At 34.8% G+C, this 14,471-nt stretch overlaps 3 protein-coding genes across 4 annotated transcripts; 1 reads left to right on the top strand and 2 right to left on the bottom strand.

Annotated features, from left to right (window-relative positions):
• Window positions 1–1,963: 1,963 nt before the first annotated feature.
• Window positions 1,964–5,255, bottom strand: LOC104881896 (uncharacterized). The gene is made up of 5 exons (XM_059743045.1): window positions 5,111–5,255; window positions 3,942–4,159; window positions 3,128–3,820; window positions 2,829–2,989; window positions 1,964–2,453 (listed from the first exon to the last, which is right to left on the bottom strand). Exons 1-5 carry the CDS (start codon window positions 5,253–5,255, stop codon window positions 1,964–1,966), a joined length of 1,707 nt encoding a protein of 568 aa, XP_059599028.1.
• A 1,895-nt stretch (window positions 5,256–7,150) lies between these two features.
• On the top strand, window positions 7,151–10,118 carry LOC100252362 (probable pectinesterase/pectinesterase inhibitor 36). 2 transcript variants are annotated; one of them, XM_019225586.2, is made up of 3 exons: window positions 7,151–7,953; window positions 8,743–9,069; window positions 9,152–10,118. In XM_019225586.2, exons 1-3 carry the CDS (start codon window positions 7,518–7,520, stop codon window positions 9,841–9,843), a joined length of 1,455 nt encoding a protein of 484 aa, XP_019081131.1. In that variant the 5' UTR covers window positions 7,151–7,517; the 3' UTR covers window positions 9,844–10,118. The 2 variants fall into 2 exon arrangements, with proteins under 2 accessions (XP_019081131.1, XP_010661658.1); XM_010663356.3 differs by having other exon boundaries at window positions 8,740–9,069.
• Window positions 10,119–10,631: 513 nt separating this feature from the next.
• Window positions 10,632–11,935, bottom strand: LOC132255184 (uncharacterized). The gene has a single exon (XM_059743044.1). The coding sequence runs from the start codon at window positions 11,933–11,935 to the stop codon at window positions 10,697–10,699; it is 1,239 nt and encodes a 412-aa protein (XP_059599027.1). The 3' UTR covers window positions 10,632–10,696.
• Window positions 11,936–14,471: the final 2,536 nt, after the last annotated feature.

The following is a 14,471-nucleotide window of genomic DNA, read 5'->3' as shown; positions in this document are numbered from 1 at the left end:
ATATCATCAATGCCTAATTTATCAAGTGAGTTGTGAAATATTTTGCTAGAGACAACCTTTGTAAGAATATCTGCTAGTTGATCTTCTGACTTCATAAAAGGAAACCGAATGACCTTGTCTTCGAGCTTTTGCTTGATGAAATGCCGATCCACTTCAACATGTTTGGTGCGGTCATGTTGAACTGGGTTGTGGGCGATTGCTATAGCTGCCTTATTATCACAAAACAGGTTCATTGTATCCTGAGATGAACACTCAATTTCCTCTAATAATCTTTTTAACCAAAGTAGCTCACACAATCCTTTAGCCATGCCTCTAAACTCAGCTTGCACTAGATAAAGCAACTACCTTATGTTTTTTACTCCTCCAAGTGACTAGATTGCCTCCCACAAATGTAAAGTAGCCCAATGTAGATTTTCTGTCAGTAATGTTCCTTGCCCAGTCTGCGTTTGTATAACCGTCAATGTGCAGATGTTGGTTTTTCGTGAACATCAGTCCTTTTCTTGGAGAAGACTTCAAGTACCGTAAAATACGAACCATTGCACTCATATGATCTTCGCTAGGACAATGCATGAATTGACTCACCAAGCTCACCGCATAGGCAATATCAAGCCGTGTGTGAGATAAGTATATCAGCTTTCCCACAAGGCGTTGATACCTTTCTTTATTGGTAGGAGTCTAGTTAGGAAATTCTCCCAAGCCATGGTTTTGAACAATTGGTGTATCAGCAAGTCTATAATCAAGCATTCTTGTTTCAGACAACAAGTCAAGCACGTATTTCATTTGGGATAGAAATATGCCTCGTTTTGATCATGCTACTTCAACCCTCCAAGATTTTTCATCTCAAATTTAGTTGCTAAATGCTCTTGTAATTTAGAGATTTCTTCCTCGTCATTTCCTGTAATTATCATATCATCAACATAGATTATTAGAGCTATTACCTTCCCCCGTTGGTGCGTCAAGAAGAGAGTATAATATGAATTACTTTGCTTGAAACCGTGCTTTCTCATAAATCATCCAAACCATGGTCTAGGAGATTGTTTCAATCTGTATAACGCCTTTTGTAACTTGCAAACTACCTTCCCTTGTGTTGAAGAAACAAAATCTGGTGGAATGTCCATGTACACCTCCTCTTCAAGATCCCTATGGAGAAAGGCATTTTTTTACGTCAAATTGGTGCAACGGCCAGTCCAAGTTTGCAGCAAAAGAGATTAGTACTCTCACAGTATTTAATTTTGCTACAGGTGAGAAATTTTCTTGATAATCTACCCCATATGTCTGAGTATATCCCTTCGCAACAAGCCTTGCTCTATATCTTTCAACTGATCCATCTGCTTTGTGTTGATAGAGAACACCCATCGACATCCCACAATTTTCTTCCTTCAGGCAATGGCACAAGCGCCCAAGTATCATTTTTCTGTTATGCTTTCATCTCTTCCTCTATCACTTGGATCCATTTGGGATTATTCATGGCTTCATTCACTGTATTAGGAACACCATATGCAGATAATTTATGAACCAATGCCTTGAAAGGTTCAGACAATTTTTGAGTTGAGATATGGTTGGCAATTGGGTACTTTGACTTGCTCGTTCCATGATCGGGTGAATAGCAGTTTGGTGGTTGCTCGTGGTTATGCCTGAAAGGTAATTTATAGCCAGCATAAATATTGTGAAGAGAGTTTAGAACTTGTACCTCAGGAATATTCTCAGGAAATTGGTCTGATTGTGGTACTGTCAGGTCATGGAAGGGTTGTTCACTTTCAATTTCCGTAACTTCTCCATTTTGATTTACTCTTGTTGGTTGTTGTTCGATCTCTGCTTCGACATGCTCAACATTTTCAACTTCTCCTCTTTGATCTATCAGTATTGCCATTGGTTCTCTTGACTAAACCTCCCCTATATCATTTGAAGTTTCTTCGAAGCTTGGCCAATTTTCCCAATTCTGCTCTTCACTCATCATCTCCCCCTAAAGAGAGGAGCGAGAAGATTGAGAAGTGAAGAAATTCTCTGATTCAATAAAGGTGACATCCATGGTGGTATAGAGTCGCCTTGTAACTGGATCGTAACATCGATATCCTTTCTTGTGAGCTGCATAGCCAAGAAAAACACAACGAACAACACATGGATCAAGCTTTGTCCATTGATTCTTGTGTATATGAACATATGTAACACAACCAAACTTTCTTGGAGGAAGCATTATAACTGATGCTAACGTCACATGTTGTGCGAAAACTTGAAGAGGGGTTTTGTAGTGCAAAACTCGTGATGGCAGTCGGTTCATTAAGTATACAACAATCATTACTACATCTGGCCAAAATCGTTTAGGGACATAAGTAGCAGTCAAGAGAGCTTGAGTGATTTCCAAGATGTGTCTATTCTTGTACTCTACAACACTGTTCTGTTGTGGTGTTTGAGAACAAGATGCCTCATGATGCAAACCATGTTCTTGAAAGTATCTGTGAAATTATGCATTATCATATTCCTCGCCATTATCAGATCGAAGAATTTGAAGTTTAGCAGAAAATTGTGTTCGAATCATATTATGAAATGATCGAAATATTTCAAACACTTCATGTTTATTCTTCAACACATAAAGCCAAGTCATTCATGTACAATCATCGACAAAGGTTACAAACCAGCGAACACTAGAAGAAATAGTAATAGGAGCAGGGCCCCAAACGTCAGAATGAACAATAAAAAAAGGAGTGTCACATTTATTCAAACTGATTGAATAAGGTACCCGATGACTCTTAGCTTGAATACAAGCTTCACACTTAAAATCCGACTCATTAAACTTCGTAAATAAATCTAGAAATAAACATCTCAAATACTGAAACGAGGGATGCCCCAACTGATTATGCCATAACCAAATCTGTCTTTCCTTAACTCCATCAGAATATATACTATTTGCTCGACCATAACTGAAATCATCCATGTAATACAACCCTTCCCTTTTAGTACCACAACCAATAATCTCCTTGGTGAGAATATCCTGAAACAAACAGAAGTTAGGATACATTAGAGCACAACAGTTCAATTCCTCAGTCACTTGTCTAATAGATAACAATTTATTGGAAAGTGATGGAACTAGTAAGGTATTTGGTAATGAAAAAGAAGGAGAAAGAGCCACTGTTCCAGCCCCTGTTACTGGATATGTTATTCCATTAGCATTGACAATGCATATTCGTTTCAGTTGGGTGGCTTTAGAGAAGTCACAAGGGTCAAAGGTCATGTGGTCCATTGCCCCAGAGTCAATGATCCAGCCATCATGGTTCCCCGTTTTCGAGCAAGAAAAAACATAACCTTGGTTACCTGAGTCATTCTGAGCAATCTGTTCACTAGTGCAGATAGAAGATTCTTGTTGTGGTATAAGAGATAGCTGAGGCTCTACGCTCATAAGAGCTGCATGACCAGGATTGTCGCCTCCACTTGCTTCACGTTTTTTCTTTGCCTTGAGTTCATACCACCAATCTGGATAACCATGTAGTTTGAAGCATGTTTCTTTGGTGTGTTTTGTATTCCCACAATGTGTGCAACCTCCTTCTTCCCCTTGTGACTTTGGTTTTGTGGCTGTGTTAGGCTTTCCATTTGATGGTGTTTGAAAAGATAATTGGTGTTGAGGTTTTTGTCCTCCTCTTGAAAGCATAGCACCACTAGATATGGTATCTTCATTCATCATCATTACGGACTGCCTCAAATCCTCTCTTCGAACTTGTGCATAAGCTTGTTCCATTGTTGGGAACCGTTGTATCTGCAGCACATCTGCTTGGATCTTGTCAAGCCAATCATCAAGTCCGTCTAAGAAGGTGTAGACTCTATCCTCCTACAAAACAGAGTTATATTTTTGTATATCAATATCACAAGCCTTGCAGATTGTTGTAGTATGTCTCGATAGATCCTTCTCCTTGTTTGAGTCTGGTTACTCTTCTTTTGAGATCATATACTTGTGATGTATCAGTGCCATCAAAGTAAGTAATAACAATATTATCCCAAACAGCCTTAGCCGTTGAGAATCTGATAAAGTTACTGACTAACTTTGGATCCATAGAATTGATTAGCCATCCCTTCACCACTGCGTTTTCGGTTCTCCATTTTGTGAATGCAGGATCTGTTTGCAGAGGCTGTGGAAGATCTCTATTTATGTATCCCAACTTGTCTTTACCTGAGATATACATCTCGACAATTTGGGACCATAGTGCATAATTGGTACCATATAACTTGATTCCAATCTGTGTAGCAGGTTCATGACTTGTGATCTGGTTCTGAGTTTGGTTGTGGTTTAGTACTTGTGTCATTCTTGTTGTAAGATCTGCGAGAATTGAATTCCCCCGTTCGTGTTTTTCCACCCCAGTGGGAGGTGTTTCCATTTTCCTCTTTCTGTTTTTTTTTTTTTTTAGAAATTCTATGGCCCTAGAATCTTTACTTTGATACCATGTTGAGGAGAAGAAAAATGGTATTCTTCTATATGTAAAAGATACAACAGAGGAGGGCTATATATAACCTGTACATGAGGTTAATTTGGAAGAAACTAATCACACTAATCTAGGCTACAATCTTGGATGATTTACAATCAAATAAAACTAACTTGGTAATTAGAATATTTTTATTTCTATAACTGCTCCTTCAACAACTCACGTCAATAATTGTCTTATTTTATTGAATTAGGGATGTAAATGAAATGGGTTTAGAATAAGGAATGTCATTCTCATCATTTTTCTCATGGAGAAAATCTTTTGCCCATTTTGGAACCACATTTGAGGTAAAATAGGACTCATAATAACATTCTAAATTTGAATCGGACAAATAAATTTTGGAAATTGATTCATTTTTCTTTCTTGATGTTCTTGATTTGCTTATATGTTATCATTTTTAAAAATAAAATAAAATAAAATAAAAGGATTTTGCAAATTTAATTAAAATAAAATAAAATTTTAAAACAAAGTTCTATGATATCTCAACATACCTCATATCAAGAGTCCAAATATTTCAACTTCTAACCTATATGTAAACCTACATGTGGTCGACATATTGTGGTAGGGCAGCACAGTGTTTTCAAATGTCCAAAGGAGACGCAAGATTGGTTGTTCCCGACATATTTGAAAACCAAGCATGCCTGACAGCCTGACAACTTGGCCCGAGACGAGCATGCGGCCTGCTTGGGCCATCTGGGCCGAGCTAGGAGCAGGTGGGCCACAGACCATGTCTCCACAAGTAGGCACTGTTGTGGCCCAATATGGTCCTGGACTAGGCCAAGTCATGGGCAAGGCTAGCCTGCCTGACACACTAGCCACCTCTATGTAGGAAAAATAGGGAAATGAGGAAGGGACTACGGAAGAGAAAGAGTCATGGAAGGGAAGAAAGAGGTGTTGATAGGGTTTTGGATGGTATTGTAAGATCTAGAACGACAGTATTGTTAAAAATCTCGGAGAACTCTATTATTTCTTGTTTCAAATGTATATGGTGGCTAAGGTGTTGATGTAGGGGACAAGCCCAACAAATTTCTCCTAGTCTTTTGGTGTTGGATCAACCATTTCTCTCTTCGAGCATTCCTTCATTTACTTGGCTTGGGTTAGGTCAGTTCATCCGATCAACACAAGTCGGGCTATGCGACTAGTCTAACAATGGCATGGGTATTAATCTAAGGATTTGGGCTATGACTATCAGAAAAGCACAACATATCTTTTGATTTTTCAACTATATGTTTAGATGAGATATCCATCTATTCTCATTCCAAAAAACCTCTTATCAAACTTCATTTCTTAAAATAAAAGCAACTTAAAAAATATCAATTGATCTAGTGTTTGTTAGAATATATTTATAATGTATAAAATCTAATAACTCTCATATAAAAATATTAAGGGTCTATTTGCTAACTATTTTTGAAAACAATTCTAGAAAATAGTTCTTTAGAATAGTTTTTGAAAATTATTTTTTGATTTTTGCATAACAAAAGTTTGTTTGAAAACCAAATTTTTTTTAATATATTTTTAATATCTTTAAATATGTTTTAAAAATGATTTTTATATCTAGTGTTTTATTTTAAATTTTTCTACATATTTGTATAATTATTTTTTAAAATAATATTCACAAAATAAATGAAAATAATAAAAAACAACTAAAAGATGTTATCAGAAAACATATTTTATGTTATTAAGATTAAAAAATAAAAAATAATTTTTAGTTACTAAACATATTTTCTGTGTTTTTTGTTTTGAAGAATATAAAACTGTTCTTAAAAACAATTCTCAAACATGCCCTAACTATGTATTACATTTTGTATAAGAATTATTTGGTGAACTATCACGGCTTTGAATTGCAAATTGGGTACAGTGATACCAAATATTGCCAATAAATGGTTAAGAGATTGTTTAAACCTATGACCTTCCATCAAATCAGATATCATATTAAACTATTAATTTTTTAAAAAATGTAAACTTATACACCATATTAAATTTTTTTTTTTTTTTAAATGTAAACTTATAGGATTTAGACTCAATATATCTATCATGTTTCTTAACATTATTATCATTTTATTTTTCTAAAAAGCTTAAAAATAAAAAGTATATCCAACCGACATCTTTAATGGTACAGCTTTGGTCGAGTCTTGGAAGCAAAGGCCAGTTTTAACCCTGTCGTGTCTGGGAAAGAGTCTTAGTAGTAGCTTTCTACCTCTCCTCATTAGGAGTCTCCATGTTATTTCAGTAGAGGCTTAAGAGAAGGTCGACTGCAATGGCAAGAGCTATTGTCGACAATACCTCTACTCAAACATTTCGACACGTGCGTAATCCTTGATGCTACACCTCGGACATTTAAATTCTTCACTTGCACGTTAAGGGCATTTCAAAATTAACCATGATTTACAAATTGGAAACAATTTTTTGAAAAGGAAAATAAACGAGAAAAAAATGACAAAAGTTGCCTTAAATGAATGCAACAAGTAACAAAAATAGATATTACTTGAGCTTTTGGAAACCTGAAATGCATATCACAAAGTACCCTCCATTGATGGCTATGATTTTCAAAAGCAAAGTGTTTTTTTTGTTTCCTTGCTGCCCATGTGTCCAAACAGTGGCCTCTTCTCAGCAGTAGTGGGATCACCATCCCACACGTATCCTATTCATCACCACCGCTTTTCCAATCGGTAACGCGTCCACCCCTTGGAATCGCTTTTCCAACTGATGGTTTCAGGGTTCTCCATTACACCCCGACTGATTCGCAGTATTTGAAATAGTGGAAATGTTTTTAATGTTTTTAATGTTTTTATTGTTTTCATGATTTATAAAGCATAATTTTCTGAGAGATATTTTCGAAGTCTTGGGAAATTAATATCAACTGAGTTTTTTGTTTTTTTTTTTCCTTAACGTACGCGTCAATACTTAAAATTTCCATATAAGACATCCACTCACTAGGGATCTGACCCGGGGACACATGGCTTGAACCATGGTCCATGTGTTGCCGTGTTGGTTTCTTGATCCATCTATAAATGACCCACTTCCGGTTCATTCTTGATCACAACCGAAATGGCTTATTGGGTCACTACCTTTCTTCTTCTCTTATCCTTCACCATCAGTGTTGCCTGCAATGAAGAGCTCAAAGCGGTTCGGACGGCTCGGTTCGGACTCTTGCAAGGTGGGAGATGGGCTCGGGGTTCATTGAGGCTTCACGGGTTAAATCTTGTTGATTCGGGTTATGTGGGTGAGGCTCTGGGTGACTGTGTTAAGCTTTATGAAGAGTCCGAGAGCCGACTGACCAGGTTGCTCTCGGGTGAGACCCGAAACTGTGATGATGCACGTACGTGGCTCAGCAGCGCGCTGGCTAGCCATAGGACCTGTTTGGATGGCTTGGAGGGTAAGGGGATGGCTGAGGCTCCTATGGCTCGGAATGTCACCGTGTGGCTAAGTGAAGCTTTGGCTTTGTATGCGAAGTATAAGGAGCCGGATACGGATGCGGAGAAGGGTAAGTTTCTATGCAAATGGCCAAACTGATCCGATTACGAGAATCTTAAAATATATTAAGAGTGTGTTTGAAGCTTCGAATCTTAAAATATATTAAAAGTGTATTTGACATTGATACGATGTTTATTTTTTTGGTTTTTTACATTTATTTTCTGGATTTAGTTTGTTGTTTTTATATTTTTTCATGATTTATTATAAATTTTTTACTGAATAGAAAAACTAAATAGAAAAAATAACATATTGATTTTTCTTTACTTTTTTAATATTTAATAAAAACAAAATGTTAAAAAAACAAACAATCTAATATTTAACGCTATTAAATATTAAAATTCTATTTATAATTAAGTAAAAAAACAAACACCTGAGTTATTAGAAACGCTTTTAGACTTTAAAAATACTTTTTAAAATCCCACACTTTAAGAGTGCATTTGATTTTTAAAAATATTTTTGATTTTTTAATATTTGAAAATTTTTATTTTTAAATGTTAAAAATGTTAGAAACATTTTTAAAAATTATTATTTCTAAATAAAATTAGAAATTCATGAACACCATCAAAGTGCTGCCTTCTCTATCATGATTTAAAATAATGTAAAATAAATTTGCCAAAATTTCCAACTTGTTTTGCCTTTGCAAGAAATTTCTTGTTAGTTGTTTTGGACACTCGCATGTTCTTTTTATACGTACATATCAAAACAAAATTGGTGATAAATGGTGCCTATCGAGTACACGTGGTTATTATGAAGGTGCATTTTCTTGAAATTTATTATTTTTTATATTAATACTTAGAAGTGCAACCGACATTGAAACCGAGCCAAAATGAAGTGATGCTAGCTGAATGGAGTCCAAAAACATCCAAGGCAGACATCGTGGTGGCCAAGGACGGATCCGGAAATCACATGACAATTAATGAAGCTGTTGCTGCACTAACCCGCATGGTCCATAAGAGGACTCGAAGAGTGGTTGTCTACGTGAAGTCCGGGATCTACAATGAGAAGGTGGAGATTGGAAAAAACTTGAACAATGTGATGTTTGTTGGTGATGGTGTTGATAAAACCATTATCACCGCTGATCGAAATGTCCACGATGGTGCAACCACTCCAAGCTCCGCCACGTTTGGTACTCAACTATAATGTAACGGTTCTAATTGTTGGAGAGGGTGCCCTTCAATTTTACTGATCATAGTTTTGGTCCTTTGCAGGTGTGTCTGGAGATGGCTTTTGGGCAAAAGACATAACATTTGAGAACAGAGCAGGGCCTCACAAACATCAGGCAGTGGCAATGAGGGTGAGCTCGGACCTCTCGGTGTTCTACCGTTGTAGTTTTAAAGGTTACCAAGACACATTATACGTCCATTCTAATAGACAATTCTTTCGCGACTGCCATGTATATGGCACTATCGATTTCATATTCGGTAATGCCGCAGTTGTCTTCCAAAACTGTGATATCTACGTGAGAAAACCAATGAACCGCCAATCCAACATGATCACCGCACAGGGAAGAGACATCCCCGAAGAGCCTACTGGAATTTCAGTACAAGCTTCGAGAGTTCTTTCATCTCCTGAATTCACTACTGTTAAAGGCTCTTTCAAGAGTTTCTTGGGTCGACCTTGGAAGCGATATTCTAGAACTGTTTTCCTAGAGACAGACTTGGATGGTTTGATTGATCCAAGAGGATGGACAGAGTGGAGTGGAAACTATGGGCTGTCGACATTATACTATGGGGAGTATAATAATTCAGGTGGTGGAGCATCGACAAAGGAAAGAGTGAAGTGGCCTGGTTTTCATGTGCTAAATGGTACTGAAGATGCTATGCCTTTCACAGTAAGTAGATTCATACAAGGAGAGAAATGGATTCCTGCTAGTGGTGTTCCCTTCTCTCCTGGAATTTAAGAGAGGTCTGACTATAATTAAGTGTGTAATTAACTAGTAATTAAGATGGTATTGTGAAATAATAATGCATCCATCTCTAATACTACATGAGTTGCCTTATGTAAAATACCTAATATGCAAGCAGCTATAAAGAGGAGCCTAATATGCTATCTCCAAAGTGTAATATAGATGTTGTCTTATTACTCTCATAATGTTCAAAATCTTCATTGTAATTACAATGCATGGACTCAAAATGTTATAAGATTTCTCTAAAATATAAGACAAAATTGTGAGAAGGCAAAATATATATATTTTTTTATATTTAATAAGAGTTTTTATTGTATGTTAAGCTAATTTTTATGTATCTTATTTTATAAATAGTTTTTAAAATCATTATTTTTAATGTAAATTTTTAAAAATTCTTATGTCTTATATAAAAGTTACAATTATTTTTCTTATTTTAGAGATAAAAAACATGAAATATATCCAATACTAGGGAAGAATTCAATTCTCGAACAAAATATCGTAAAGAAATGATGTGTATACACAATGGGTTATTTAAGTTTCAAGTAGAAATAACTTAAAAGAAACAAACATACCACACAAATCTAAAAGCAAGGCATGCATCAAGATGGTAACTCAAAATGTTAAGTTTATGAATGTTCACTGCCATATCTACTTGTAAATTGTAATCGACTAATTGATTTTATGAATGTTCTTGAATGTTTTTTATTTCATTGATTGGTAAGTAACACTGTACATGAATCGTGTCAATACAGGTAAAAAAAATTGGTACAGAGCATTATAGACACAAGAATGAAAGAATAAACAACCGTCAAAAAATCGTTTGAAGTTCAACCTACGACAAATGAAGCTATGCCAAGAGGTACTGCATATACGCTGCTATTTGCTGCATAGAAATGCTTTGATCAATGTCGGGCATCGTATTCTGAGATAACCCCATCTGCGGCAGGGAATTTGTGGGAGTGGTGTTAAACACCATCGTATTCTCGGATACTGACATCCTTTGCATGGTAGGAACAGTGCCCATATTCTGATATGAAGTTGAAGATACCGACATCCCTTGCATGGTAGGAGCAGTCCCCATATTCTGATATGAAGTTGAAGGATCACTCTGGTACAGGAGGTCGCTGCTGGATGCCCTTCCACCTCCAAGTTGTGGGTATTCGTTGTTCTCCATGTTCATCATTATCCAATTCAAATCAAATTCAACCCCTCCATTACTTAGATCAGCAAAATCCAAATCATAGAAGATCGTTTCAGTGCCTTGCATGGTAGGAACAGTCCCCATCTTTTGATATGAAGTTGAAGGATGAGTGTTATCCTCCAACATCCCATGAGCTGGATCACTTTGGTGCAGGAGCTCACTGCTGGATGTCTTTCCACCTCCAAGTTCTGGACATTCGTTATTCTCCAAATTCATCATCGTCCAGGTCAAATCAGATTCAACCCCTCCATCACTTAGTTCAGGAAAATCCAAATCATACAAGACCATTTCAGAGCCTTGAAAGGCTGAGTCATCCATGGCCACATGGATATCTATTGGCTCAGCTGTAGGCAAACCCGGCATATGATCAGGGCAGTTCACAAGAGTCTCACTCATCAAACCCGCTTCTCCCCTCTTCAAATCAATCAGACTCTCCACACTCTCAAGTTTCTTGTCCAACTTATTAACAATTTCCATCAGCTTTTCATAGGAAAGCCCATCCAATTCCAATCCACTCTCAGAAGTCTGCCCTTTGGTTTCGCCATTTTTTCCCTGCAACTTCTGGAGCTCAAATTCGGCCCTCGTCTTTCTGCTTTCAAGAACCCCAGATAAATCCACCGTCCTCTTTCCATGCTCTTTCTTCCTCTCATTGATGTACTTGTTAATTATCCGTTCAACTTCGTAGTGATTTTCAGGCCAAACACATGGTTGAGAAGAATAGGTACCGTTGCCATTAGGACAACATATGATCATACATGCTTCAACACCACATAGAGTTGAGAGCTCATGAACTTTTTTCCTCAGACCCTTTTGTCTATTTTGGAAAGTTCTGTGCCGGATTTTTTCATTAGCGATCAACTCCAATTTCAACTTGCCGCCAACCATCATTCTGAAAGAGAAAAGAAGCAGAAGAAGAAGGAGGAGGAATAATCAAAATTCAATCTCTGGAAGAAAAAGGAGAGAGATCAAGAAGAAGAAGAAGGAATAATCAAAATTCAATCTCGGGAAGAAAAAGAGAGAGATCAAGAAAATACCTGAGCGCGAGATGATCTCCAATGTAGATGGAAAGAGGCGTATTGCTGGTATTTATAGATTGAATTTAGAACCGTTTTATAAAGGTCATAAAATCAAATATTTAGAAAATCCGAAAAGATTATATTTTATTCCAAAAACCCATTTTCAAAATAAAATGTTTTCCGTGTATTTGACATTTACTGATTGAAGATTGAAGTCAGTTTTATTAAAGAAACTGTCATAAATCAGGTTTATTTCTAACCAATTTTGAACCCTATTAAAATTAATAATAATTGTTTTAATTGACATCACAACATATTTCATTTTCAAATTTTTAAATATATATAATTATAATTATAATTTAAATTTAAATTTAATATCATTATTAAAAAAAATTGTATAGTTTGACAAAAAAAAAAAAAAAACTTATAATATTAAAATAACATTTTTGAAGAAAAACTTAAAATTAAAAAAAAAAAACGTTTTAAAAACAATAAAAAAAAATCACTTATATTGTTTTCTAAAAAATTTATTGGGAGATAATTTTCTTAAAAACATATTAAATCAATAATATTTCAAATAAAAATATTGTTAAATGTGTTTTAAGAGTACATTCAACAATGCTTTTAAAAAACACTTTTAGTGTAAATAAAGTGTTGGGGAGATTTAAAAAATTAAATATTTTCAAACTTTTAGATAAAATATTTTCATTAAAAAAAATTCAAATAAAAATATTATTGAATGTACTCTTAAAATGCTTTAATCATAATCTGACTTATCTTTATATCAACCATTTTTTTCTTACTTCAATTTCTAATAAATAATTTAATCATTGTAATAAATGAAAACAAAATTAGATTTTTCACTATTATTCTTTATATCAATAATTCAAACATGTCATATTTATTTTTAAAATAAGAATAAAAAATTCATTTGCAAAAAAATAGCTTTGAGTTTAGAAAATATATTTAAAGTCCATTTGACAATACTTTTAAAAAATTATTTTAACATAAAAAATATTTTTGAAGAAAAATAAAGTGTTCGAATTTTTTTTTATCAAATATTAAAAAAAATTAAAAAATAACTTAAAATACTCTCTAAAGAAATATTTCATTAATAATTTTTAAAAAATACTTGTTGAAAAAATATTTGTATTAAAAACATTTGAAATAAAAAATAATATCAAACACCCTATTTAATAATCTCAAATTTAAGAACTTGTTTGGTGGAATTTTTAAAAACAATTTTATGAAAAAAAAAAGGCCCCCAAATCAGCCCTAATTTTCTTTTAAATATGTTTGATTCAAATATATATATATATATATATATATATATATATATATATTTTCATTTTCTCAAAATTTTAAGCTTTATTAGCATATTTCAAAAAGTAAAAGCATAAAAATACAACCACCAAAATGCAAAAACAAACATATTTTTCTTAAAAAAAAAAAAAAAACAAAATTTAAATCTGAAAAAAAGACCGATGTATTTAAGATGAGCTCAACCTCGAGGGCAAAATTGTAATTTTCTAGCTTTTCTTTTCCCTTCGGTTAAGTGGCTTCCTCCTCCGCCACCACCATCGTCTCCATTTCTTGGCAAACTCTCTCTTCCATCGAAGCCACTCTCAGTCTCAGAACTGTTGGAATCTACTCAATCGGATTACAAAATCGATAATTTTGACCTCTTTTTTGGTCAATACATCTGACGATCCTTCTTCATTTCGCTCGAGGTTTTGGTCCAATGAGTGCTACTGAATCCATATCGTCCTGTGGTCGATGTGGAAAGCCTGCGAATCTGCAGTATGCGATCGAACTCTCTCTTCTATTTTAGATTTCTCTTTTACGACGTCGATTTTTTTTGTCCGCATTTTGGATGCGCTTTTCTCTTGATTCTTGAATTCGAGGTCTTGCAATTGATTTTAACTCGTAAAATGAAGAGAAATAAAGTGTTTCAAAATGCTGATCAAATTAGGGATAAGTTTACGTTACGATTTACGAGTGTTTTCCCCTATATTTTTGTCGAGTTTAATACAATAATTCTTGATTTATTTGCAAGATGACATCTTGTATGGTTCTTGATTTGTTGATGTGCGTTGTTTTTCTTGGCATCAATTTATATGGATTATTTCGGATTAAGTTTTATACCCACTTCCAAAATTTTCTGTACCAGTATATACGTTTATTTTTGTTGCTTTTTTACTGGGCCGAGACTGGTTAGTCAGGTGCCCACAATGCAAAAATAAATAAATAAATGAAAAATAAAATAAAATTGACATGCGGATGGCCACATGAGTATTCTGCAATATTGGGATGTGTAAAGAATATCATATTGACAGCAGAAAATTTGGAGCATTAATGGTTGAAAATTGAGAGATTCCTATTTTTTGAAGTTAACAGTCTTGGTT

The sequence above is a fragment of the Vitis vinifera genome, chromosome 15 (genome assembly GCF_030704535.1).
Source record: "Vitis vinifera cultivar Pinot Noir 40024 chromosome 15, ASM3070453v1".
NCBI classification, from domain to species: domain Eukaryota; kingdom Viridiplantae; phylum Streptophyta; class Magnoliopsida; order Vitales; family Vitaceae; genus Vitis; species Vitis vinifera.
The sequence above is the reverse complement of the archived record's forward strand: the minus strand, read 5'-3'. Positions and strand labels throughout refer to the sequence as shown.

Excerpts from the sequence above, each read along its gene's own strand:
- LOC104881896 (XM_059743045.1), bottom strand. The coding sequence starts at position 5,255 with ATGACTTGGCCTAGTCCAGGACCATATTGGGCCACAACAGTGCCTACT. Across the intron at positions 3,821-3,941 it reads ATGGCACTGATACATCACAA|GAGGATAGAGTCTACACCTT; the intron begins GTATATGATCTC and ends TCTGTTTTGTAG. Across the intron at positions 2,454-2,828 it reads TTGGGGCATCCCTCGTTTCA|ATACTTTCAAGAACATGGTT; the intron begins GTATTTGAGATG and ends ATAATTTCACAG.
- LOC100252362 (XM_010663356.3), top strand. The coding sequence starts at position 7,518 with ATGGCTTATTGGGTCACTACCTTTCTTCTTCTCTTATCCTTCACCATC. Across the intron at positions 7,954-8,739 it reads GGATACGGATGCGGAGAAGG|AAGTGCAACCGACATTGAAA; the intron begins GTAAGTTTCTAT and ends ATTAATACTTAG. Across the intron at positions 9,070-9,151 it reads TCCAAGCTCCGCCACGTTTG|GTGTGTCTGGAGATGGCTTT; the intron begins GTACTCAACTAT and ends GGTCCTTTGCAG.
- LOC132255184 (XM_059743044.1), bottom strand. The coding sequence starts at position 11,935 with ATGGTTGGCGGCAAGTTGAAATTGGAGTTGATCGCTAATGAAAAAATC.